Source organism: Canis lupus, chromosome 9 (genome assembly GCF_003254725.2).
Source record: "Canis lupus dingo isolate Sandy chromosome 9, ASM325472v2, whole genome shotgun sequence".
NCBI lineage: Eukaryota > Metazoa > Chordata > Mammalia > Carnivora > Canidae > Canis > Canis lupus.
In genome coordinates, this window is record NC_064251.1 from 50468405 (window position 1) to 50491789 (window position 23385).

A 23385-nucleotide genomic window follows, 5' to 3' on the forward strand; every position below is an offset into this window, starting at 1 on the left:
AGGCACTTTGCAAGATGAATGGGAAGAGAAGCAAGGATGACAGGCTGGAGAAGGCTCCCCCGGCAGGGCAGTGGGAACTGCCATGGGGGGTGCTGTATACAGGGTGGGGGCCCTCTACCTTGGAGGGGGCCATGTGCAGGGTGGGGGCCATTGCAGTGGAGGGAGCCATGTGCAGGGTAGGGGCCACCGCGGTGGAGGGAGACGTGCAGGGTGGGGGCCATTGCAGTGGAAGGTGCCTTATGGAGGCTGGGGGGCTGCTACCTTGGAGTGGGCCATGTGCAGGGTGGGGGCACTGTGGTAGAGGGGGCTGTGTGCAGGGTGGGGGCCACTGCAGTGGAAGGTGCCTTATAGAGTTTGGGGGGATGCTGCCTTGGAGGGGGCCACATGCAGTGGAGGGCGCCACTGGCACCGGGCTGAGCTCCACGCTCTGGGCCATCTGCTACACTAATTGGATGAGAGTATTAACTGTTCTTCCTTAGTTCCATGTAATTCGAGACTCCGGGAAGATGTGACCTGTGGTTCAGGAAGGTTCTGTGATTCTTGTTTTGAGACATCTGAAATGGTCCCAGGACACGAATTGGTTTCAGGGGAGCAACATGAGTGGAACTGTACTGGTTTTTGGGGGGTGAAAATCAGCTGTGGCTTTTTTTCACTTGATTCTTCGAATTTTAATGATAACTGGTAAATGTGTAAGGGCAGAGGAAAAAGGGGAATGTTTTTTAGCACAAGTAGTGAGTTAGATGGAAAACTGGCAACTATGGAATTGGCAACGTACAGGAGCCCTTGTGTTGGGGATCTCGTCATGACCGGTGTCTTCTCTCCTTCCAGGCATGTTTTTAATGTAACCTCTGAAGTTCGAGATCATAGCCAGTATGCAGAGAAAACGTTTATTATGTGATTTTCAACCAGATTACTGGTTTAAACCCGTGGTGTCCTGTCAGGATGCACGGCAGCACAGAGCCTCTCAGGGGCAGTGACATGCTTTGGAGCCCAGGAGGGACCTGCCCATCCCTTGGGTGGCCCGGTTCCTCCAGGTCTCTGTCAGGTGTCAGCACCTGCCTCCACTGGGCCACACCTGGGTGCTTCTTATGCTGTGAGTACTCTGCTGCTGTGTGTCTGCAGACTGCCGTGCTCCTGTCCTGCTTCCTCAGGCTGTCCCCTAAGGAGCCGGGAGCTGTTTGCATGGATAACCCTAACATCCTAGGGAAAGGGATCAAATCTTGTAAAGAGAGAACCTCACTTTTTGGAGGATATTCAGGAAGCCATGCTTTAAGACTGGCAACCACAGGATTGAGCCAAGCACTTCCCTTCCTGTGTGCTCTGAGCCTCAGGGTTGCCATGAGCTGGGTTCCTCTGTACAGAGGGGCCCCAACCATATGCGAAGCAGGGACGACCAGCCGCCCATCTGGAGTTTGTGTCTTCCTGGTGGCTGTCAGTGAGAAGGGAGGGAGCCAGGGGTCACCCACCTCCTCGTGGAAGTGCACAACACCACCTGGGAAGCCACCTCCCTGGAGGATCAGACTCCAGTCTCCATGTAGGTACAGGATCAGGGGTGGGGCTGCCGTAAGCACAGCCCTAGTGCTGGGAGGCCACCCGATGAAGGATCCAGGGTCTTTGACAGGAAGTACCGGGGATTGCAGAGCAGTAGATGACCTGACACGGTCATGGTCTCCCGACCAGAGAAACGTGGGGAGATGTGAGCCCTGAGTAGAGAGTGTTTCCATGTGACTTGGTGTGACTACAGCCACTGCTGGCTGTGACCTGGTAATGGGACGGTTCTAGAAGTGGATGGGAGCTTGGAGGAAGCGAGCGGCCTGGCCAGAGCTGGTGTGACCTCTATGGTATTCACATGTGGTGACATTCCCATAAGAAAACCTTCAAAGATAGGCAGAGTATATATTTAAACCTTCTCCTGTTCTACTCCCAGGACAGGTGCCAGCATTCAGGGGGTCTGTGGGAGGCGTCCAGGGGAGATAGGAACTGCTTCCTGGAAGGACCGCTGCTCCAACGCTGCAGCGCTGGTTCTTGTTTACGTGAGTGCTGGGGACCGTTCTCTCTCAATGTGCCTGCAGGGTCCCTCGTCTGCAGGCACTCTCCTGGCCCTGATGGGAGGCCTGTGGTGGCCAGCACACTCAGCAGAGGTCTGTTTGCCATGTGGTTGCCATGGGAGACCCCTCATCCCATGGGGGCTTCGTCCCTCTCCCAGCCCAACACAGGAATGTTCTGTTCATGCGGGTACTTGATTGATGTCCCATGGGGGGCACAGGCCCAGCCCCACCCTGAAAGTCGCACTCCCACTTTTCAGACTGGGCTGCAGCCATCCGCGTTGCTGCCCTGGACTGCGCGGAGGAGGAGAACCATGAGGTATGCCGAGCCTACGACATCCACTTCTACCCCAGTTTCCGGGTAAGCGCCCCCCCCCCGCCCCCCCTCCCTCCTTCTCTTCTCCCTTCTCCCCCTATCCTCCCTTCCACCCAAGGGACACCTTCCTGCGGCATTGTGTATGACTCCTATGCTTGGGCACATAGGGGTGTGCAACCCAGAACTTGGCAGGAATGTGTCTGCACATCCTCCTGTTCCGCCCTCTTGGGTTGTCCATGTTGTTGGGGGGTGTTGTACATGCACACCCAGCCCCCCACTCATACCCACTCCACAGCAGGAGCAGAAGATGGGGAGGTCTGCAGTGTGCAGACCCGGTGGGCATGGGCCAGCCCCGGGGGTGGGGGTCTCTCCTCCCCGCTCCCCTGTGTGTGTGACCCATGTCAAGCTGGGCCCCCTCCACGTACTGTGTATATGGCGGGTCGGGTTGTCAGAGGGACACCTGGTGGGTGGCCTGAGGGTGGCCCCGCATGCGGGTTTGACCCTTTTCTTCCACTGGGGGCAGAGAATAAACAGATCTGTTGAGAAACTTCTGAAGAGGCGCATGCAGGGTCTGTGCCCGTGTGTGTGTGTGTGTGTGTGTGTGTGTGTGTGTGTGTGCATGTGGGCCCACGAATGCTTCAGGACAGTATTTACATCCTAGAAAGCCTCTGAGGAAGCTCGGAGGGCCCCAGTCTTCCAGTCCTGACACCTGTGCTGTGTGTGGCTCAGGGCCTGATGCTTTCCCTTTGCTCACCAGCCAGGCTTTGTGGTGGCCACGCCTCCACCTGCAAGTGACACTTCTCTGGAGTTTTGCTTGCTGTCTGCCTTCTTGTCAGAGTTGTATTTCATTTTAGCCGCACATATAGGATGCTGTGCGGGCTGTGCGCGCTGGGCTTCCTCTCTCCTGATGAGCGGGGGTTACCACGAGCACCCCGCACCCTTGGGTGTGGCTTCGGTTCCCTAAGGACACCCCTTCTGCCCCCCACGCGTGTGATCGTGGCCACGTCTTCTATTCACCAGCCCTGCATCACCCTGTTTGCTCCTACTGTTTGCCCCTTTGCTCTTGGGTAGTTGCAGGTTTTTTCCTGACTCACAGGAGCCCTGCATGTGTTCTCCACACTGACCTTTCAGTTGTGAGAACTGAGTCTCTTCATTTGGTTTGCAACTCTCCATCTTGGCATTTCTTCGCTAGAAGAGATTAATTTTAACGCTTTCTTCTGCTCCAAGATGCTCTGTAGTACCTGTCACCCTCCCTATATGTCGCTTGAGCCCAAGCCACCCACTAGGATGCATATGGGTGCTGGGGGCTAGGGAAAGCGCCTGCCGCACTGTCTGACTTCTAGCCCTGCTGGGGACAGAGCCCATTTGATACTGAGCACTCATGGGGAGTCTGTTCGGGAACGCACAGGTCCGCAGACGTGCCTAGAAGTGGGTAGCTCGTCATCAGTGAACATAAGCTTTCTGGTCAGGTTAAAGATGAAATGTTTGCCCAGACCCCAGGTCAGGCTGCTGCTTACTTGTCCTGTGTCTTTCTTCGTAGTATTTCAAGGCATTCACCAAGGACTTTACCACTGGAGAAAATTTTAAAGGTAAGGACATGAGGGGATCCCTGGGTGGCTCAGCGGTTTAGCACCTGCCTTCAGCCCAGGGCCTGATCCTGGAAACCCAGGATCGAGTCCCATGTCGGGCTCCCTGCATGGAGTCTGCTTCTTCCTCTGCCTGTGTCTCTGCCTCTCTCTGTGTGTCTCTCATGAATAAATAAAATCTTTAAAAAATAAAAAAATAAAAAATAAAGGTAAGGACATGAGCTTTGTATGTTTCTGTCAGAGTTGCCTCATGAACTCGTTAAAGCAAGGATTTATGCAAGAGCCCAGAGATCCCACGTGTTGGGGTCTGCGTGCTCCACACCGGCTTCAGCGAACCTGCCTTTCCTTAAGGAGTTTTTAAACACCCATAATTTCGGTGATGGCTTTTTTTTTGTGTGTGTTATGCCTTCCTTGGCAAATATCACGTTGAAATCTTTTTCTTTTTTTAAGTAAACTCTTTTACTCAAAAAATTATTCAGAGAAGTGGCACAAATCACATGCTCACCTGAATTTTATGAGAGAGCCCCCCGGGCAGCCAGTGCCCAGGCCAGTCCACAGTGGTGGCGGTTCTCCATCACAGGTCACCGGGCCTGTTTTGAATTTGGCGGAGATGGCATCAAGGCGTCCCTGGCCTGCATCTCCACACTGTATTTGTGAGATTGGCTCCTGTGCTCATTTGTTCCACGCTAGTTACCCTGTGGTCTCTGGTCATGCGTACCCACCGCGGTAGACGGTCATCGATGGGCCCTCCCCATGCTCAGGCCTTGTCCTCCAGGGCTCTGAGTGGAGGCACTGTGGGGTGGGGGTGGGGGGGGCAGATGTGGCTGTGATAGTGGCATACCTCCCCACAGGGCCTGACCGGGAGCTGCAGACCGTGAGGCGGACAATGATCGACTTCCTGCAGAATCACACAGACACAGACAGGCCCCCGGCTTGCCCGCCCCTGGGCCCTATTCCGTGCGTAGTGTAAAAATGGGGGAATGTTAGGAATTGAATTAAATTTTGTAACATTCAGATTTGCGTTCAGGGATATGGATGCCGGTGTATGATGGCCAGCTCGCTGTTCTTGGGAGCCCTAAATGCCTCTTTGTCTCTCTTGAAAGGCCCAGTGACGTCCTTTCTCTCTTGGACAACCGTGATGGCCGTTATGTGGCCATCCTGTTTGAAAACAACAGCTCTTACGTCGGACGTGAGGTACTGTGTCTGTGTCTTTCTCCCTCTACCTGCGTGCTGTGATTGGGCTCCTCTGTGGGAACGACTGCTTCCTCCTGATCAGAGGCGTTCCTGGGTTTCGCTCTCATTAGTTCTTGGGATGTAATGGTGTCACTCAGCAGATCAGCCGGTTCGCAGAGAAGACTGTGAGAAGGGCCTTGGGGGTGAAGCAGGCAGGCTTGTGGCCTCATCCTTGATGTGGGGCTGAGAGGGGGCCCCCCATACCTGGCTTTTAGGGCACATTGCCTTCTTTATTTCTTACACGTTGGCATCACCATCAAGATTTTTTCTTGGCTGTATTGGGAACGCTCAACTTTTTTGCCAAATCCAAGGTTCTGTAAAACATTGTTTCTTCAGTGGAATGATACTCTGCTCTCGTTTCACACGTGGGGGTCTGAAGCCTCTGCCTCTGGTACCAGACACCAGCACGGATGATGGGACTCCCCTCATAGGTGGGAGGAAGTGCCTGCCCATGGGGCTGCACCCCCATGCTCATGCCCACCCCTGCTCCTCCCCACTCACCATTCTGCCTGCCTGCTGGCTCTATTCCCCTCCTCTATGAGCTCTGGGAGCAGAGGTGGGAGTCATATGCTGCTGGCAGGAGCTCTTGTTGCTACTTACGCAGGCAAAGGCCGCACATGTTAGTGATCTGACCACCACACTGCGTCTCCCTGTGCCCTCCAAATTTGGTAGTGACATCATCCCACCTATCCATGGCTGATCGGGATTCTCAGTGGGGGGCTAGAGGAGCCGCTAGCCACAGGACCCAGCATTCTCACGTGACACCCCCCAGACTGTCCCCAGGCTGCCCCTCTCACTTGCACACACAGACCTGAGCAGGGACTGCTCCCCAGGGCAGGTGGCTGCAGTATTTCCTAGGGGCGCTCTGTGGCGGGGCTTGAGTGTGGTCACTCCAGCCCATGCATTCAGCTCGCGGGAGTCTGGTGGCTGGCGCACTGGAGTACATGGTGCACACTTTCAGCAATGCCCCTGGTTCAAGATACGCTGATTCTGTTGAGGAAAGAAGTCAAGAGGTGCAGGTTCTGCACCTGATTGCATGCCGGGGTTTGTTTCACTGTTCTAGGTCCTGAGATGCCATTGCTGTGTATCCTTCATTGCGTCCTTTCAGCCTAGACAGGGCCAGCTTGAGGGAAGGCTCAGCTGGCCCCCAGCCTGCAGGCCTTCAGTTGGCTGGCCAGGGCTGTGTTGCTGTCCAGGGGATACTGTTAGCCTTCCACAAGCAGGGCACGTGCCACATGTGTTAGGGCAGGCTCAGGGCCAGGGTCATAGCCAGCCCTATGTACATGAGTGGTGGTGCCTGCGCTTGTCTGGCTTAGGAGGCCCAGAACCGGTTTATGGATACGCACTTTCTTCAGTGCTCTGTAAGCCTGCTGAGCGAGCTTGCCGTGCTGGCCTGCACACGTCTCATTCAGTTGTCTGAGAGTGCAGTGACAGTGAAGATGGGAGTGTCGGTCTGGCTCAGAGAGGAGGTGGACACAGATGTATTCCACATGACGTTTCTCATTTCTGTGCCCACGCTGCCTTGCACTTCATCAAGGTGATGTTTCCTGAGACCCGGCCATCCGCAGTTTAGGTGACATTTCTTTTTTACTTCCCCAGGTGATCTTAGACCTGCTTCCGTACGAGAACATTGTAGTAAAGAGAGTGCTGGACGCGGACGAGGCCTTCCTGGAGAAACTGGGTGTTTCTTCCCTTCCTTCATGTTACTTAATTTACCCAAATGGGACGCGTGGATTAATGAACATGTAAGTATAATTTGGCTTCAGGAGTATTTGGATCTGGGGAACCCCTCCAAGTGTGGGAGCCTCCCCTGGGCCAGACCACAGAGCCCACCTGGACACCGTCAGCATGCACCGGGCGCTGCTAAAAAGTGAACAACCTGAAGCAAATTTGGGAAGGGTCACAGGTAAGAAGGTGAGACAGGATCCTGAGGCCTGTGGTGTCTGCCGTGGCCCCAGCCTCCTGTAGGTGTGGAAGACCTGTCTACCCCCAGGGGCACCCACCCAGCCTGCTGGCCCGCAGGTGTCCACTTAACCAGCACTGCCTAGGCTGCTCTTGGTGAGTCTCCATGTACTGGGACACAGCCCAGCCAGGACACACTTCCTCCATCCCCAGGCTCCTGGCTCAGCTGAGAAGTGGCCTCCCCAGAGCCTCAGACATGCCCCAGTCCCTTAAGAACCAGAAGTCAGGGCATCCCGGGTGGCTCAGTAGTTTAGCGTTGCCTTCGATCCAGGGCCTGATCCTGGAGACTCGGGATCAAGTCCCACGTCGGGCTCCCTGCATGGAGCCTGCTTCTCCCTCTGCCTGTGTCTCTGCCCCTCTCTCTCTCTCTCTCTCTCTCTCTCTCTGTCTCTGTGTCTCTCATTAATAAATAAATAAAATATTTTAAAAAAGAACAGGGTAGGCATGGCAACCTCTGTGGGTTGGGCCACTCATGTCATGCTCTACAAGTGAGCTTGTTGGACACTCCAAGCCCTGGGCCTGCGTGCCCTGCTCTGGCCCAGCGGCAGAGGCATCCAGCACCACCATGACAGCAGGTGTTATTCTCAGCGGAGTTTCCCTGAACCACATGCCATTTTGTTTTAAGGAAAAATGCTCCTTTTATAGTAAAAGCAACACCTGTACCACCTCTTCACCATTGTTGCTTTGGGAATGAGAATGAGCCCTAGATGGCGGTGAGCCCTGAGCCCATTTGGAGGTGCTCGGTAGTGGCCTTACACATCCTCAGAGTGCATGCTCCTCTCTATCCAGTCCAGGGTCCCCACAGCCCCGGGATGTACCCTGCTGCCCCCCACAGCCCTGACCACCTGGTGTCCCTCAGGGCTGGCAGACTGCAACGAGGGCTCCTGGGTGTGCTGCAAACCCCAGTTGGTGTAACGTTTCTGGCTGATGCTCATACCAGCTTTACAAAACATCTCAACGTCCCCACTGAGCGAAAATGAGTCCTAGTACTTACCACAGCTCTGACTGGGTTATTTGTGGCTTCATCTTACCTTCTCAGGTGGAGGGCCAGCCCCCCAACACCTGTACTGCCAGCATCCCGCTTTTCAACCCATAACCCTTGCAGCAAGTCCCCAAAGAGTGGGTGGGCTGGGAGTCTGGACAAACTCCCTCAGTTGTGGAGGACATGGGTGCCTGGTGACAGGCACATTGCTCAAACCCCTGCAGAGGGGCTGGGCCTCTGGGGGCACCCTGGCCTGTGCCCTCATTGGCCCCTTTCTCGCAGCGGGAAGCCCCTCCGATCGTTTTTTTCCTCTTATTTGAAGTCGTTGCCGGATGTGAGGAAAAAATTGATTTCGTTGCCTGAAAAGCCCAACAAAGAAGAAAATCCTGAAGTTGTCATTTGGAGAGAATTTGACAGGTAGGTATTCCTTTTGGTCCTGAGCCGCCCAGGGGTGTGGCTGCGTGCTTGGGCGGCTTGCAGCCCCTTTGCAGGTGGGATTCTCTCTCTCTCTCTCTCTCTCTCACACACACACACACACACACACACACCCCTGGGCCTTGGGCTATTCTAGAGTTGATGGTGTCACCTTGTGGGGAGTGGGGGGTCCCTCCAGGTGGGAGCCAGGCAGGGGTGTGTTCCCAGCTGACTTCATGGTATTTGCCCTCAGGTCGAAGCTGTACACTGCGGATCTTGAGTCCGGGCTACACTACCTGCTGAGGGTAGAGCTGGCCACTCACAGGTCCCTGGCGGGGGCCGAGCTACAAACACTCAAGGACTTCGTCACTGTCCTCGCCAAGGTGTGCAGCGTCTGAGCCAGGCTGTGACGAGTGGGGTGCCACGGGATGGGGGCTGCGCTCAAGAGGGTGCCCTCGGGGCTCCGCAGGGAAGGACCCCGACCTCAGGTGGATGGCAGCTCTGTCTTCCAGCTGCCCAGGCCCTACTGGCCTTTGTGCAGCCCCTGCTCACCATGTGCCTGCTGGGCGTTCACTTGGTTCTGAGCCCCGGGGATGTAACAGAGCGCACATCACTGCTGGCCTGGTGACCCTGAGACACCAGGCCTAGGAAGACACCGGCACAAAGTGTCAAGGCAGGGCTGGGACTATGACATGTCTGAAAGAGGACACTAGCAAAGAGTGGGAGGAGGTGTGTGGGCAGGGCAGCAGCGGCAGCCGCTTATCAGCCATCCATGTGCAGACTGTGGCCCGTTGGCGGGGACCATCACCGGTGGTGCATGACCATCAGTTGGGAAGTGGCCATCGGGTCACCTTTCCCAGGAGCTCTTAGCTCTAGGGCCAAGAATCCGAGGCCTCCTGTTTCCTTGGGCTACAGCAGTAGGAAGCAGGTTATCACCCTTCCCCAGGGAGCGCCTGGGGCCCCTCTGTGCTCTCACCTCGGGGAAGGCCTCAGTCACAGTGGCCTGAAGACAGAGGCCTTTGTCCCTGTGTCAGGCACCACAGCCGTGCCCATTGTCGAGAAGTTACGGAAACTCAGTTTTCAAGGACTTCTCTTGAGGCATCTGGCTGGCTCTGTTGGTGGAATCTAAGACTCTGGGTCTCAGGGTTGTGGGTTCAAGGCCTGCATTGAATGTAGAATTTATTTAAAAATAGTATCTTTAGAAATAAATAAAGGGTGTCTTTTGCTCAGGTAAGGTATCTGACAGAATGATTCCTGTTCACTTGAATAGTGTGTTGAACACTCATATTCTATGACTTTTGAAATGGAAGGAAGGAAGCTGAGCCTGCAGTGGAGTCATGAGACCCATGATGTCTTTCTGGGGAAGAAAGGGAGGTTGTGTAGACCGACGTGCGTCCCGTTGTGTGGTCCTCGCTCCCTCTGCACTCCCCATGCTCGGGTCCTTGTCCTTTACCTCCATTAGGCATAGAGCTTTGTAGGTCAAGGCGGCCATAAATTATTCTTAGCAGTTTTTATGAAGCTTGGCTGCAAGTGGAGGTTAGATGCTGGCAAGTCGGTAGTGACTCTTTGTGACCCGTGTGGGACCTGGGGTTCTACGAGTTGAGCTGGGCTGTCCCTGCCACAGCAGGCCTCCTTCAGCCCTCTGAGCTCTGGGTGGACTTCATTTTGCACATTTAACAGGCTGCATCAAGTCCGAGTCCCTCTGGGAAGGGCCGCATCCCCTGGGGTTGCCGAATGGGTGCTTCTCTGGGCTGTGAGGGCCGCAGCTGTGCAGCTGGCACAGACGTTTAGTTAACCAGCAGGTTACACACTTTCGCATGAAAGCCTCAGTGGGACGTGCGTTTTTCACATAGTTCTGCAGTTAGACAGCAAAGGGGCGGCAGAGAGAGCACTAAGGGCAGCAGGCGGGATGGGCACGCATTCACGGGAGGCGCGGAATTCCTAAGTAGATAGCGCTTTCAGAAAGGACCGCAGAGTCCTTGACAATGTGATGAATAAGGCACATTGTGGCTGTGTCGTCTGTCACTGTGAAGCAGTTGTGGGCTGGGGCACTGAGCTGGGAAGCCGTTGGCCGGAAGCCTGCCTGCAGCTCTTCCCACCCCCCTGCTCTGTGCTCTGGAGAGCGCCCCAGCCCAGTCCTAGGTGAGACCCCTAAGACCTCTCCCAGCTGACCCAGTGGGTCCAGGTCAGGCCGACCCCACCTGGCTTTGGTCCCAAGGGATGGCATCTTAAGTGCAGTCCTTCCTTGCTTAGCTCTTCCCCGGCCGCACACCGGTCAGAAAGCTACTGGAGACACTGCAGGAGTGGCTGGCCAACCTCCCCCTCGACAGGATCCCCTACAACGCCATCCTCGACCTCGTCAACAACAAGATGCGGGTGAGCCCAGCACTCCTGCCAGAACTCACGGCACACCCAGCCCCTGTGGTCCGTGTCCTCCCTGCTTGGGGACCCAGCCCCAGCCCCTGGGAAAGAAGGAAGCCACACACATGTGGCCTTCCGCCCTGGCCTGTCATCCCAACACACACCTCGTGGCAGGAGCTGCCCGGGTCCCTCTAAGGTGTGCCCTGTGGATTTTACTGCCCCTATTTGCTGTGACAGGATGGGCAGCTTTCTCAGGCAGTGCGGCACGAGGGCTTTTGTGTTAAATTTTTCATAAACTTAGGAATGTTATACTAAAAAGGCTAATAAAGCAATGTGCTCGATGAGAAGCATGGAGGCCCTGCCAGAGCTGCCAGCTGCCAGCAGGTGAGGGTTTCTTCCCTTCCACCCAGGCTCAATGTGTCCACTGTGGGCACCCAGAGGTGTTAGTGACTTGAAGCAAACCCGGTGGCTCCCTGGTCAGGCTGATTCTGTGGGCAGTATGCATGCCCGCGGGAGTCCACATCAGTTGCGCCAGCAGCATAGAGCCCACTGCTGAGTGCTTGCCTTGACCTCCCCCTGACCTCCACCCGAGCTGGAAGCCAGCACAGGGTCCTTGGGTATAGGGTCTGTCCTGCATGCCCATTCCCTGTAGGAGCTGCACACTTGGACCCCAGGGACAAGCCCTGTGCCCACTGGCTGGGAGACACAGGGCGTGGACATGGGCTGAGTGTTAGAAGCTTGTGCTTGGCTGCAGGCACGTGGCTCCCGAGCTGTTAGGGCCTTGGCTTCCTGCCCGTGCAGTCATAGTCCATGCTTGCTCTGGTGGACACTCACTGGACAGTTGAGGTTTTCTACTATTAGCCTTCCCCAGCAGGGCTGGTTTAATGGACTCTAACGCACGATCCTGATCCCTTAATAAAGCTCTTTTGTCCAGACACACACGAACCCCCCCTCTCTGGGGGACGGAAAGGAAAGGCCTGGGCCACGTCCCCCTATTTTGAGAATTCCTTTAGTAAAGTGGAGACTGTTCTCTCGTTTGTTTGGTATTCAATTATATACACACATAGTGAGATGTACGGTTGACAAAGTTTTGATAAATGTACACTCTGTAACCAGCACCCAGAGAACATTTATCATCAACTATTATAATTTTAACAATTTATTGATTTCTTCCCTTCCCCACCCCCTGGCAGATTTCTGGAATATTTCTTATTAATCGCATAAAGTGGGTTGGATGTCAAGGAAGCCGACCAGAGTTCAGGGGTTACACCTGTTCTCTCTGGAAATTATTCCACACTTTGACTGTTCAAGCTGGGACCCATCCAGAGGCACTGGACGGCACAGGTAAACTGTCCCCACGGGGGCCCGGGGCACGTAAGAAGCTGTAGGTTAGGGGACATGTCCCCAGGGCTGCCAAAGGTTCCCATGCTAAGGAGTGTGGAGGGAGCATCTTTTCAGGTGTTTGGTGCACTCCTCTGCAGGCCCTAGGCACTTCAGAGCTCACCCACCTGTGCATGGCTGATGTGCAGGAATGAGTGCACACAGCCAGGAATCTGCAGGGTAACACCTGCTTTTATCAAAAGCCTGAACATGAGTGAAGCGTACTTGGAAATGTGTGTTTGTTACCTGTTGTTGCATAACAAAGAACCCCCATGGCTTAGTATTATGTCAGAGTGTCTGTAGGCTGGGAACCCAGGTGTAGCTGGATCAGAGTCCCAAGCTACAGACCTCATGAGCCTGCAGGCCCAGTGTTAGCCGAGGCTGGCATCTCACTGGGGATCTTTGTGGGGAAGAGACCCTCCCCTGCTCACTCATGGGATCAGGGCTTTCCTGGCTGTCAGTGTGGCAGCTGGCTTCATGGGCAAGCCACAGAGAGGGCACCATCCTCAGTGTGGTGTTGGCCGCTTCTGGGCGGCCCGCCCAGCCTGGGGGAGGGGCTGAGCCAGCTGAGCTGTGACCCTGGGCCATCTCAGAGGCTGCCTGCCCAGGAGGTTAAAAGCTACAGAAGCATAAGTTAGCTTTAGCAGTTTTAATGATCAGGAAATCATTAAACCAGAATCATCATGTTTTGTGTCCTACCCAAGCAGTGAAGACCGTTGCTGGGTTTTTATCCACTTTGGACTCGGTTGTATGCGTGCTTCCCCCATGAAGCTGGCCTCTGGCTGTGGTGGGTGGATTGCCTGCCTTTTAGCCACTGCATCAGTCAGGCAGCTCCGGGGATGCTTCTACTGCCTAAGGGCTGGGACTCCCACACTCCATCATCCTTTCCAGTGAGACTGAAATCTGCAGTATCTCTTGCTTTGTAACAAACCAAACCAAATGCTGGGCTTAAAAGAACCACGGTTTTATGTGCTCAGATTCAGTGAGTGCGGCCTGCTGGGTGGCCAGAGACTCAGGAGGTGCGACGCCTATAGGGCCATCCCAGCTCCCTACAGCCCCTCGCTCAGGAAGGACCTTGAGGCTGGGACAGCCAGCACAGGGTGTCCCTTGTGTCACAGCCTGTTGGTCAAATGGTCCTTGTCCGGCTTGGATCCCTGGTGAGGACAGGGTGTCTACCTGGCGCTGGGGGAAGCAATGAAAGCACGCTGTGGGCACCACGTGCTGTCTGTGGAAATCTTCACCACCCTGGCTCTCCTCAGGGTGACACTGATGTCCATCTCTCAGGGCCTTGTGGGGGGACGTGGGAGGCACACTCCGCTGAGGGGCTGCCGGGGGCTCTGCAGGGGCTCGTGGCACAGGGCAGAACAGCAGCCGAGCAACAGGGCACGCCATTGGGAAGGTCTCCGGGGCTGAGGCTGGAGCCATATCTGAGGAGTGCATCTCATGCCCAGAGAACTGGGTCAGATGGACACCGCCGGATTAGGTCTTGGAAGGTTTTTCCTCTCCTTAGTGGGTGTTTAAACCCCATCGACTAAAAAGCCGCCGAGTCCTCTAATCCCCCACAGGTAGGGTTTATGGTTCTTGTCCACTCTAAAGATTAGGGTGGCCGGGCGTGCAGTGGTTTGGTGGGGAGAGAAAAGGAGGATTACTCAGGGATGCATGGCAGCTGGCGGCAGGGAGAGGAGGGCAGGGAGCAGAAATGAGGAGGGTCAGCCGCATGTCCTCGCTGTGTGTCTGTGGACCCTCGCCACCCACCACCTCTGAGACACACCAAGCTGAGGAGACCGTGGCTGGCTGCTCAGTTGGAATTTCTGGCAACCCCGGTGAGGCCCATTGAAGTCGGCGACAGATGCAGGGTCCTGGCCCTCCACCAGTGGAGCCACAGCTAGTGGCAAAGAAAGAGATCACCCTCGAGGGCCTGCTCTTGATTAAGACGGATTCAGTCTCAAAAGCACATCTTTTTTTTTTCCAATTATTTTGCTGTGTTTCTTTTAATGCTGACATTTAATCTGCTCTAATCTCACAGTCTCTCGCTTGTTGGCTCAATCCCCCGCATTAGCTGTCTGAAGGGAGCTGCTGTTGCCAGCCCTGTCCCCACCCCCCTTTTGCTTTCTCAGGGGTCCTTGTTTTAGTGAGATGCTAGCTGCTTCCTTCTGCCATCAGGGACCATTTCCTTGAAAGATCGTTTTTCCTCATTTGCAGTGCTTTCACGCAGTCAGCGTGTCCTGGCAGTACCTGTGCTCACGTATGGGGCACGTGGTCCATGTGGCTGGGCAAGGCTGGAGTTGCCACTCATGAAGAGGGCTAGCCTTTTCAGAGTGGTGCAGGTCCTTGCCAGCGGCTGCCCTCCTGTTCTCTGGAAGGAGCCCTGTGTCTCGCTGCGTCTAGCTGATTTTCCCAGGCCCCTGTGCACACCCTGGAGTGCGTGCTGCTCCCAGACACTGGCGATGGGTCTGCTCCCCAGACGCATGGTGCCACTCCTTCTGGATGCAGTAGATGTCTGGGACATGCTGCTTCCTTCCTCCCTTTGTCCTTCCCGTGCAGACAGGCAGGCTGTCCGAGGGTCCCCGGTCAGGCACCTGGCCTGCTCAGGCTCCCCACGCCAGCCTGAGCCCTGGGTTCCAGCGGAAGCCTTCAGAAACACTCCCACCGTGTCAACGCTTTGTCCTCTGACCCTCTAGGTTTTGAGGATGACCCCCAGGCGGTGCTGCAGACCATAAGGAGGTACATTCATACCTTCTTTGGCTGTAAGGAGTGCAGTGAGCATTTTGAGGAAATGGCTAAGGAATCCATGGACTCCGTGAAAACCTCAGACCAAGCAATTCTCTGGCTTTGGAAGAAACATAACTTAGTAAACAACCGCCTGGCAGGTGAGCAGAAGCCACATTGGGGTGGCCAAGCCTGGGTACAGAGGGGCTAGCACAGAGACAGTGAAGCCGTGTAGACGGGCACCCATCCATGAGTCCTGCAGGCAGTGGGAATGGCACCTGACCATTGCTACCACGCTGGCTGCCTGGAGGATTGCCAAGAATGGCAGCCACTCTAGGCCACCAATGTCCCTGGCTTTCCAGACTGTTCTCCACTTCAGGGGCACCTCTTCCCCCTGGGGGAGCCTCCTGGGCCCCCGTGGAAATTTGACAGCAGAAGACTAGGGTAGAATCAGGCTACTGTGAGGAGTTTGTGGCACTGCGATCTGCTCTCATAAACCAAACCCCATGAAGTAGTTTTGTTTCAAACTAAATAGGGCGCGTGTATCGCCTCAGAGTTAATTCAAACTCCTCCTAAATCACCGGCAGATTGAAATTAGGCTTAAAAATAATTCTGCTGACGGATAAATCTTAATAGAGATGAGTAGGAAAAAACCACTAAACTATTGGTTTTTATTTAATCCACCGTATTATGAAACATATTACAACTGAAGCACTAAAGAAAATTGGTTTTTCTTTGCCCTCAGAGCTGCTGCAGCTCAGCTCACTTGGCCACAGCACTTTTGCTTGCCGGGGTCGTCCGTGGCTATCAGCTTCCACCTCAGGTGTATGGCACTCCCCTGCCCCCCACACCCCAGAGCCCACAGGGTTATCCCAGCAGCTCTCGGCTCTGGCATAGCTGCACCAGACTCTGTGGGGCAGGTCCTGGCCCGGGAGCCCCTGTGTCCCCTGTGTGCTTGTGCTGCAGCAGAAAGGGGCTTTCAGCAGCCAGCGTAATTATGTCCCTCCTTCAATTCTGTAGGCCGTCTCCCCCCACACCCCCTAGTCCCACCTCCAGCCTCTGGATAGAGGCCCAGATTCCCTGGAGGCCCTGCAGCCCTGCCCTAGACCTCACTGTATCTGTGGGGTATTACACTAGGCCTTGGGCAGCTCCTCATTGGCCTGCATGTGTGCACATGTGCATCTGCCCCCAGGTGCAGACGCCAGCAGCCTGGTACCTGGTGCTTGGGCCTCAGTGGTCTGCATTCTCCAATGCCCCCCACCTCCCCCACCTCCCCCGGCTATGAGCCTACAAGGTGCAGGAGCATCTCCAGTGTTTCATACCCATCAGACACAGTGATTTTGTCCACGTCTACTTGTAGAAGCACTGTTAAGGTGGGGGGCACCCCAAGTCAGGTCAGGGAACTCTTCTGGGAGCCAAGGAGCACTGTGCACCATACTTGCTATACCTGGAACCCGTGTGGCCTCGAGTCTGTATGGCAGAGACCCAGAGCTGGGTGGTCGGGTGGGTTGTCACTCACCCTTGTGGAAGAGAAATAGGAAGTCACCAATGCAGGGTGAGTGGGCCGGGAGGTGATGGCCTGCCTCAGGGTCTCGTATGCACATGCTGGTTGCCTGGAATGTACAGCTGGGTGCTCCCTAGGCTGGGTGCTCCATTAGCAGGTATGGACCAGAGGAGCGAATGCACACACGGGGACAGAAGGATCAGCCGTGGCCTCATGTGGATGGCCAGTGGGGGTGATGGCTGAACTGCTTTCGGGGACAGCCTTCGAGCAGGAAGTAGGGAAACCTTAAATGTGTGGATGCTCTGAATCTGATTCCGTTTGTGTGGAGCTGGTGTTCGCTGCACAGTTGCCCTGGCCGTCCTGGGGTGCTGATTGCACGTGCAGCGCTGACCCACGCAGCCGGGACCGGATTATTACACGGAGCAGTAGTGCTGGCCAAGGGCTGTGTCCAATCGAAACCATGCTGTGCGGTTCTGTTTTGTAAAAAGTACACTCGAGTGTGCAGAAGAGTGCTGTGTTGATGCGCTCTGGCAGTGCGGTTCTCCTGTCATGGCAGGTCTCCCAGAATAATTTTTAGAGGTACTTAAGGGATTTTGGGGTCTGGGAAGGGCCCACACAAGTATGAAGTGTGTGGAATCGTGTGGACAGCCACATCCAGGGCCAGATACTCCTAGGGTTTGTGAGGTCGGGAGCACATTAACCTGGGGCCTCGAGGTCACAGGGAAGCAGAGTAGCTGCAGGCTGGAGGAGGATCTGGCCGGGTGCATGGTAGCATCCTTTGCTGTGGCCATGGGGCCCTGCCAGAGGTGCCAGGGAAGAAATGACATTTATATGGGGTGCTTGGGGGACAGGCATCTGTGCTGGAGCACTGGGCATGAAGTTGGGAACACTGGGAGGTCATGGTGCAGGTGGGTGGACAGGGAGGTGGCTGCAGGGTGTGGGGCAGTCAGGTCACCAGACACCTCTCCACTGTTGCTCTCCCCTCATCCCAGGCCATCTGAGTGAGGACCCCAAGTTTCCAAAGGTTCCGTGGCCCTCCCCGGACCTCTGCCCAGCCTGCCACGAGGAGATTAAGGGCCTGCACAGCTGGAACGAGGGCCAAGTGCTCCTGTTCTTGAAGCAGCACTATGGCAGCGACAACCTTGTGGATACCTATGCTGCAGACCAGGAAGACGCCCATGAAGGAGGTGCCCCACCTGAGGGCGGGGAGCAGGAGCGAGGCCTCGTTTCCCCAGAGAAGCCTCAGGGAGAGCAGCGTGCCAAGAGTCTCCGTCCACCCAGTGTGCTGCCTCCCAGACCCGACCTGTCACAAGGGTTGCAGCTCGGCCTGGATGGGGGACACCAGAGTGTGAGCAGGGCCGAGGGCCATAGGGAGGTGGAGGTGGCTGTGCCCTTTCTCGGGATGGGCTTCTCCAGCCTGGACATGAGCCTCTGCGTCGTGCTATACGTGGCCTCTTCCTTGTTTCTAATGTTAATGTACTTTTTCTTCCGAGTGCGGTCCAAGCGATGGAAAGTCAGATATCACCGCCTATCTGTGTAGAACCAAGTGGGACCACAGAAGCACCTTTGGAAAAACAGCCCCACCGTGCTTTAATAATTAAGATCAGGGATTTTATAGACACAGCAGATCTGGTTTCACATGCATCAGCGTCATGGGCTCCAAGGCCTTGTTGGACAAATGGTCTTCCTGTGGAGGACAAGCCAGCGTTTGTTGAGACTGACCGCTGGCATATTCCCTGGACGCCTTTATAGATCCGACAGCAAAAAGATGTCTGTATTTTTATTCTTCTAAGTTTAAAAAAAAAAAAAAAGTGGGAGCCCAGGCCAAACGAACAGACTCTTTCCCACCTGCTTTCATCCTGAGTTTCTAGACACGTTCTGCAAGCCTGGCTTGGGATTTGGAGAACAACTAAGCCGTGCCGTGTACTGGCGGCTCCGGACGGTTCCATGCAGCCAGCTTCGCCCAGCAGAGCCTCACCCACCCTGGCCGCTCCTCAAAGCCAGTCTGGTTCTCAGAGATCATTTGTGTTTGTGCTTTTCAGCTGCCTGGCAGTTTCAGCTGAAGCAAGAGAGCATCTCCGTGGTGCTGGAGCAGCTCCAAGCCAAAGGGACCACCCCTGCATCAAGACCTGTGTGCACTCCAGATGCAGAGTCTGGCACAGGAAGGAAGGACAGAGGAGGGTTTGTGGCTTTGCTGCATTGTAAGGAACACCCCTACCAGGCCAAGGGGGGTGGTGGGGGCAGGACGGTGGCAGAGGCGGTGTCTTTGTTTATCTGGTGGGAAGAGAGCCCTAAGTGACCGAGGACCATCCCAAACTGCCTTGCCCAGGCATTGAGGGCAGAGCTCTGCAGGGGAGGCGTGTGGGGTGGCCCACTCCTTGGGAGCCAAGTCCCCAGGAGACCTTCCAAGGAGCCCCCCATCATCCTCTGTGTCACGTGGTCCAGCAGCTGCAGGGCCTGGGGCTAGGACATGGGGCCCAGTGACACAACAATGCCCGGGGATACCCCAGGAGCCCCACAGCCCTGTCTCCAGCACCTTTAAGGCCAAATTCCAAACTTCATTTCCCTGAAGCTGTTTTATGAAGGGTCCTGGCACAGGGCCCCCGTCCCCCAGGCTTTTGTGAGATATATATATATATATATATATATATATATATATATATATATTTTTTTTTTTTTTTTTTTTTTTTTTTACCATTTAATGATTTTAACATTATTTGTGAAACCCAAATCATTTAGATGTCAGTTTGCCTCTGGAGATGTAAACAAAATGAACAAACTGCCATTTTCGTGGAGATCCTTTGTGACTGTTTGTCTCACAAGCTCAGATGTATCTGTGCTTGTGTCACTATGATGGTTGTAAATAGTCTTTCCACCTTGCCTAGTGTGCTCCATGTTTACAAACTCCCGCTGACCATGGTCGTTTCTGTGTAAGAACACTCATGTGCTGGAGCAGCGTGTGGGCAGCAGGCGAGCTGTCAGGAGCTTGAGCTCCTGCCGGGGGTGGGGGGGACAGGGACAAGGATGGGACGGGGTACAGGACGAGGACAGGATGGGATGGGGGACAGGATGGGGACGGGCCAGGGATGGGATGGGGGCCAGGGATGGGACGGGATGGGGCATGGTCCTCCACAGCTGCTTCACTTCTGGCTTCTCTGCCACCAGAGGTTTCTTCTTGTTTGACATGTTTTTAACCCCAGAAGTCTGTGTGTTTCGTCGGTGGTTGTGCAGCTGGGTTACTGGAGACCCTGTCTTGTTTCCTTTTATCCTGAAAACTGGCCAGATTCACCCACAGAATCCAAAGGGAAATACTTAGCACCATGAATTAAACTGCCTTCTGGTTCGTGTTGAATGCTTTCCTCCCCTAAAGGAAGTTTGCATTCGCGGTGTGGACTGGGATGAGGTTGCAGAGCACCACCGTGTGCTGGAACCTCTATAAAACCCACGTGACAGCTTCGAGGTTCATGATAATATTGCAGTCTGAGGTCATCAGTATTTGGGGGACAAGCTTCCAAAACCCTGAGGGGGGCCAGGTTTCCAGTAGACCACGAGCAGTCAGGGACAGGTGGTGGTGCCAAAGTGGCCACGGACGTGTGTCTCGTGTGCAGGTGTGAACATGGCCACACACCTCCCATGGCCTGCTTAGAACTGGACACTACCTTTAGGCAAGGTTTAAGGTCTCTTTTCTAAAGTTGTAAGTATTGAGACTAATGAATAGAATAGTTCGATAATTTAAATGTGTATTTATTTTTACTGGAAGGATTTTGATTAAAAAGCTAATTGACATGGAAATGTCTGAAATTTCTTACCTGCAAGGAAAGTGAACATTTTGTATTTAAATGAACTATAATGTGCACATTTTTTAAATAAAAAATTTGACATTTGAAAGGACTGATTCTTTTAAAAATGTGAGTTCGTTCTAGCAGTGATCAGAGGGTGCAGAACAGAGCCCTCCTCCCCTTCCAGAGTTTGTGGATTGGGCATCTGAAATCCCAGGGTTTCTTGAATTAAACTAGAGACGTTTTGGAAGACAGCCCAGGGGTCAGGTGGAAAGTGAAAAATGGGAGATCAATTATAGATTATCTTCTTGGGGCTGATCTAGACCAGGGGCTGGCCACAGGACCACAGCCTTCATTCATGTCACACGGTACATCAATGACGTGTGACAGGAACAGATGCGAGTCTCACAACTTGGCAATGCACCAGGGGCACCCTGGTGAAGGAGACCTCCAAGGAACCCCAGCTGGTGGGAGCCCCCAGCCCACCTGGTGCTGGACACCGTTCTCCTCCCTGCTGCCCCGGGCCTGAATGCCCCAGCATTGCCTCCTACCTGGGGCTTTGCACACCTGTTTGCTCCCCCTGGATTCTGAACTATTGATCCTTTTCTCCTGCTTTCTACCTTTTGTTTTGCTGGGGTGTTTGGGGTGAGCACTCTGGCCCTGTGTAGCTTCTGAGGGATCTGCTGGCTGTGCTTCCTGTGGATTCCACCTGCCCAGCCACACGGTGTGCAAGCTGGCAGGTAACCCGCCCCTCAGAGGAGGCACAGGCAGGCCCTGAGGTGCCAGCCGGGTCTGTGGTGCTGGGGTTGGCCTAGATGGGTAACCCCCCACACCCCTGGAGTCCTGAGTCGTTTCTGCTGGGGGTGGGGGTGGGCTGTGGCAGGAGAGGTGGGGAAGGTTATGAGTCCAACAGGTGAGTGCTGACCATACCTGGAGCCAGAGATTTGTGGGGGCCCGGGCTGGAGGCCAGTGTGGCTGGAGGGGCCACCCGTCCAAGTCCAGGACCCTGGATGCTGTGTGTAGGGCAGGGTGGAGCACCCACCTGCTTCCCATCCCCAAGCCTTTGGGCCAGTGTGGTGGAAACTGCCTGCCCCAGCAAGGGGAGGGATGGTGGGGTGAGGCTGCCTGAGGGACTGGGGGTGGGGGGTGCAGACGAGCCAGAGGAGGGAAAGTGGGTAGGGGGGATCTGGGTGCTGCAGACTTGGTGGAGGGACTGCAGACCTAGGCAGGTGGGGAGGTAGGCAGTAGGCTGGGGGAAGAGGGTGGTGGGTGGGGTCGGCAGAGGGGAGGAGGGGAGGGAGGAAGGGGGTGGTCTGGGGGGAATGGGGTGGGCAGAGTCAGCAGAGGCGGGAGGGATGGGGCAGGGGTAGGGGGTGGGCCTGGTCGGCAGAGGGGGCTGGGGGGTAGAGGCCCGCCAAGGGGGAGGGGGTGGGGGCGGCAGCACTTCCTTCAGCACCGCGGACAGCGCCCCAGGGCCCTGAGTCTCCGCCAGGCCAGGTAGACAGGGTCGCGGTTGGAGGCGCCTGTGGCGGCAGAGGAGGAGGGAGGAGGGCGGCCTAGACCCGGACGCCACCTCCCGCCTGGCGGTCATCATGCTGCTGGAAACCGAGCTCAGTTGAGACGGAGCTCGGCCCGGGGACCTCCGTGGTGGCTGCCATCTGCGCCTTCCATGGGACTTGTGGTAAGGGCCCCCGCCAGCCCCTCGGCCTCCTGCAGGGGCAAGAGGACCCACAAGGGAGAAATGGCTAGGACGGGAGCGTCAGGGACGGTGGGCAGGGAGAGACCCCGGACAGCAGACGAGGGAAGGAAGTCTGGAGAAGTTGCTGGGGTGGGGGTGGGAGCGGGAGCGGCACACCTGAGGGATGGGAACAGGAGGAAGGGATGTGTCAGGCAGGTCCCAGGGGCAAAGGGCCTGGAGTTCCCGGCGGTTGCCCCAGAGGTGGCAGTTGGTTGTGGAGTGCCCTGGGAACAGTGCTGGGGTGAGGGACAGGGCGGAGTGGGGGGTCACCTTCCTCCAGAGACCCCACAACCCTCAGCGCTCCTGCACCGCCCAACAGGGCAGCACCGGGACCCCCCCGGGCTGGGTCTCCCGCCTGAACCGCCCTCCCTAAGGGCCACTCGATCTCGTCAAAGACGTTGGGAAAGAATGGAGGCATTGTTGGCAGGCCAGCCAGATGCAGAGCGTGTGGGGCCGCCACCTCCTGGACCCGCTGCCCGCCAGCCCCTTCCCCACTCGAACCACACATGGTTTCTCTAGACAGGCCTCTGCGGCAGCTGACACCCCACAGCCAACATCCCAGGGCACCCAGTGCCCCCTCAACCCCCCGGCTTGCGCACCTGTGCCCTGTCATCTGGGTAACAAGTGTGCAGGAAGGGTGCAGTGCTGGTGGCATGCGCCTTTGCTCAAAACCAGGAGCCTGGGTCCGCTGGGACCTGGGAGGGTGCTGTGCCTTTCGGGCCCACATCCTTCCAGGCTTGCGTCCTGTTAAAGTGCACACACCAGGTGCCTGGAGGCCAGGATGAGCAGCGGGATGAAGACTGCTCCTTACCATGGGATCCCAACTGGAGGGACCTGGAGGCCGGCATAAACCCACTCGCCCCCTCACCGCTGGGGGCCCCTTGCCCTCGCCATGCCCCGTGCTGCAATAGCCCCACATGGCTCTTTCTTAATCGAGGTGGGGGGTGGCGTTGGTGTTGGCCAGTAGCCAGGTGCTATGTGCCTTCTGGGCAGGAGCACCTCTCCACAGCGAGCATGGGTGGGTTCCTATGGGCTTACCCGTTTGGATTGGGGATGAGATGCTGGAACATCAGGTGTGGGAGCTGCATTCTGTGCAAGCTGGTGAGTGGAAGGACGTGAGAGTAGACCTCCCACTTTCCCAGCTGTCCTTCCTGACCTGAGTCTTGGCTGCATGTCCTGGCCAAGTGTGCCTGCCGAGAATTGTCCTTCTCTGTGCCCATTCAGGTGGCAGTCCCCAGGGTGGGGCCCAGAAGCCAGTCACAACTGGGAGGTCTGAGGTCGCCTCTGGCTCCGAGTGGCTTTGCTGTGAGCCTTTGGGCGCCACACTCACCCTCTCTGGATTTCGGGTCGCATTCTTGCCCACCAGACGACCAGAC

At 55.8% G+C, this 23385-nt stretch overlaps 1 protein-coding gene and 1 long non-coding RNA gene across 2 annotated transcripts in view; one reads left to right on the forward strand and one right to left on the reverse strand.

Moving 5' to 3' along the window:
• Positions 1-20380, forward strand: part of QSOX2 (quiescin sulfhydryl oxidase 2) — a 31888-nt gene extending 11508 nt beyond the window's left edge. The window contains exons 2-12 of the mRNA XM_025474995.3: positions 2306-2406; positions 3902-3950; positions 4799-4904; positions 5051-5141; positions 6780-6925; positions 8407-8541; positions 8792-8921; positions 10792-10914; positions 12093-12243; positions 14961-15149; positions 17485-20380. Of these exons, the coding sequence (XP_025330780.3) occupies positions 2306-2406; positions 3902-3950; positions 4799-4904; positions 5051-5141; positions 6780-6925; positions 8407-8541; positions 8792-8921; positions 10792-10914; positions 12093-12243; positions 14961-15149; positions 17485-18032 (1769 nt within the window). The 3' untranslated portion in view covers positions 18033-20380. The remainder of the gene's footprint in view (positions 1-2305; positions 2407-3901; positions 3951-4798; positions 4905-5050; positions 5142-6779; positions 6926-8406; positions 8542-8791; positions 8922-10791; positions 10915-12092; positions 12244-14960; positions 15150-17484) is intronic.
• A 1471-nt stretch (positions 20381-21851) lies between these two features.
• Positions 21852-23185, reverse strand: LOC118355649 (uncharacterized). The gene is made up of 3 exons (XR_004818503.2): positions 23048-23185; positions 22609-22753; positions 21852-21981 (listed from the first exon to the last, which is right to left on the reverse strand). It is a non-coding gene; the product is annotated as an uncharacterized LOC118355649 (long non-coding RNA).
• Positions 23186-23385: the final 200 nt, after the last annotated feature.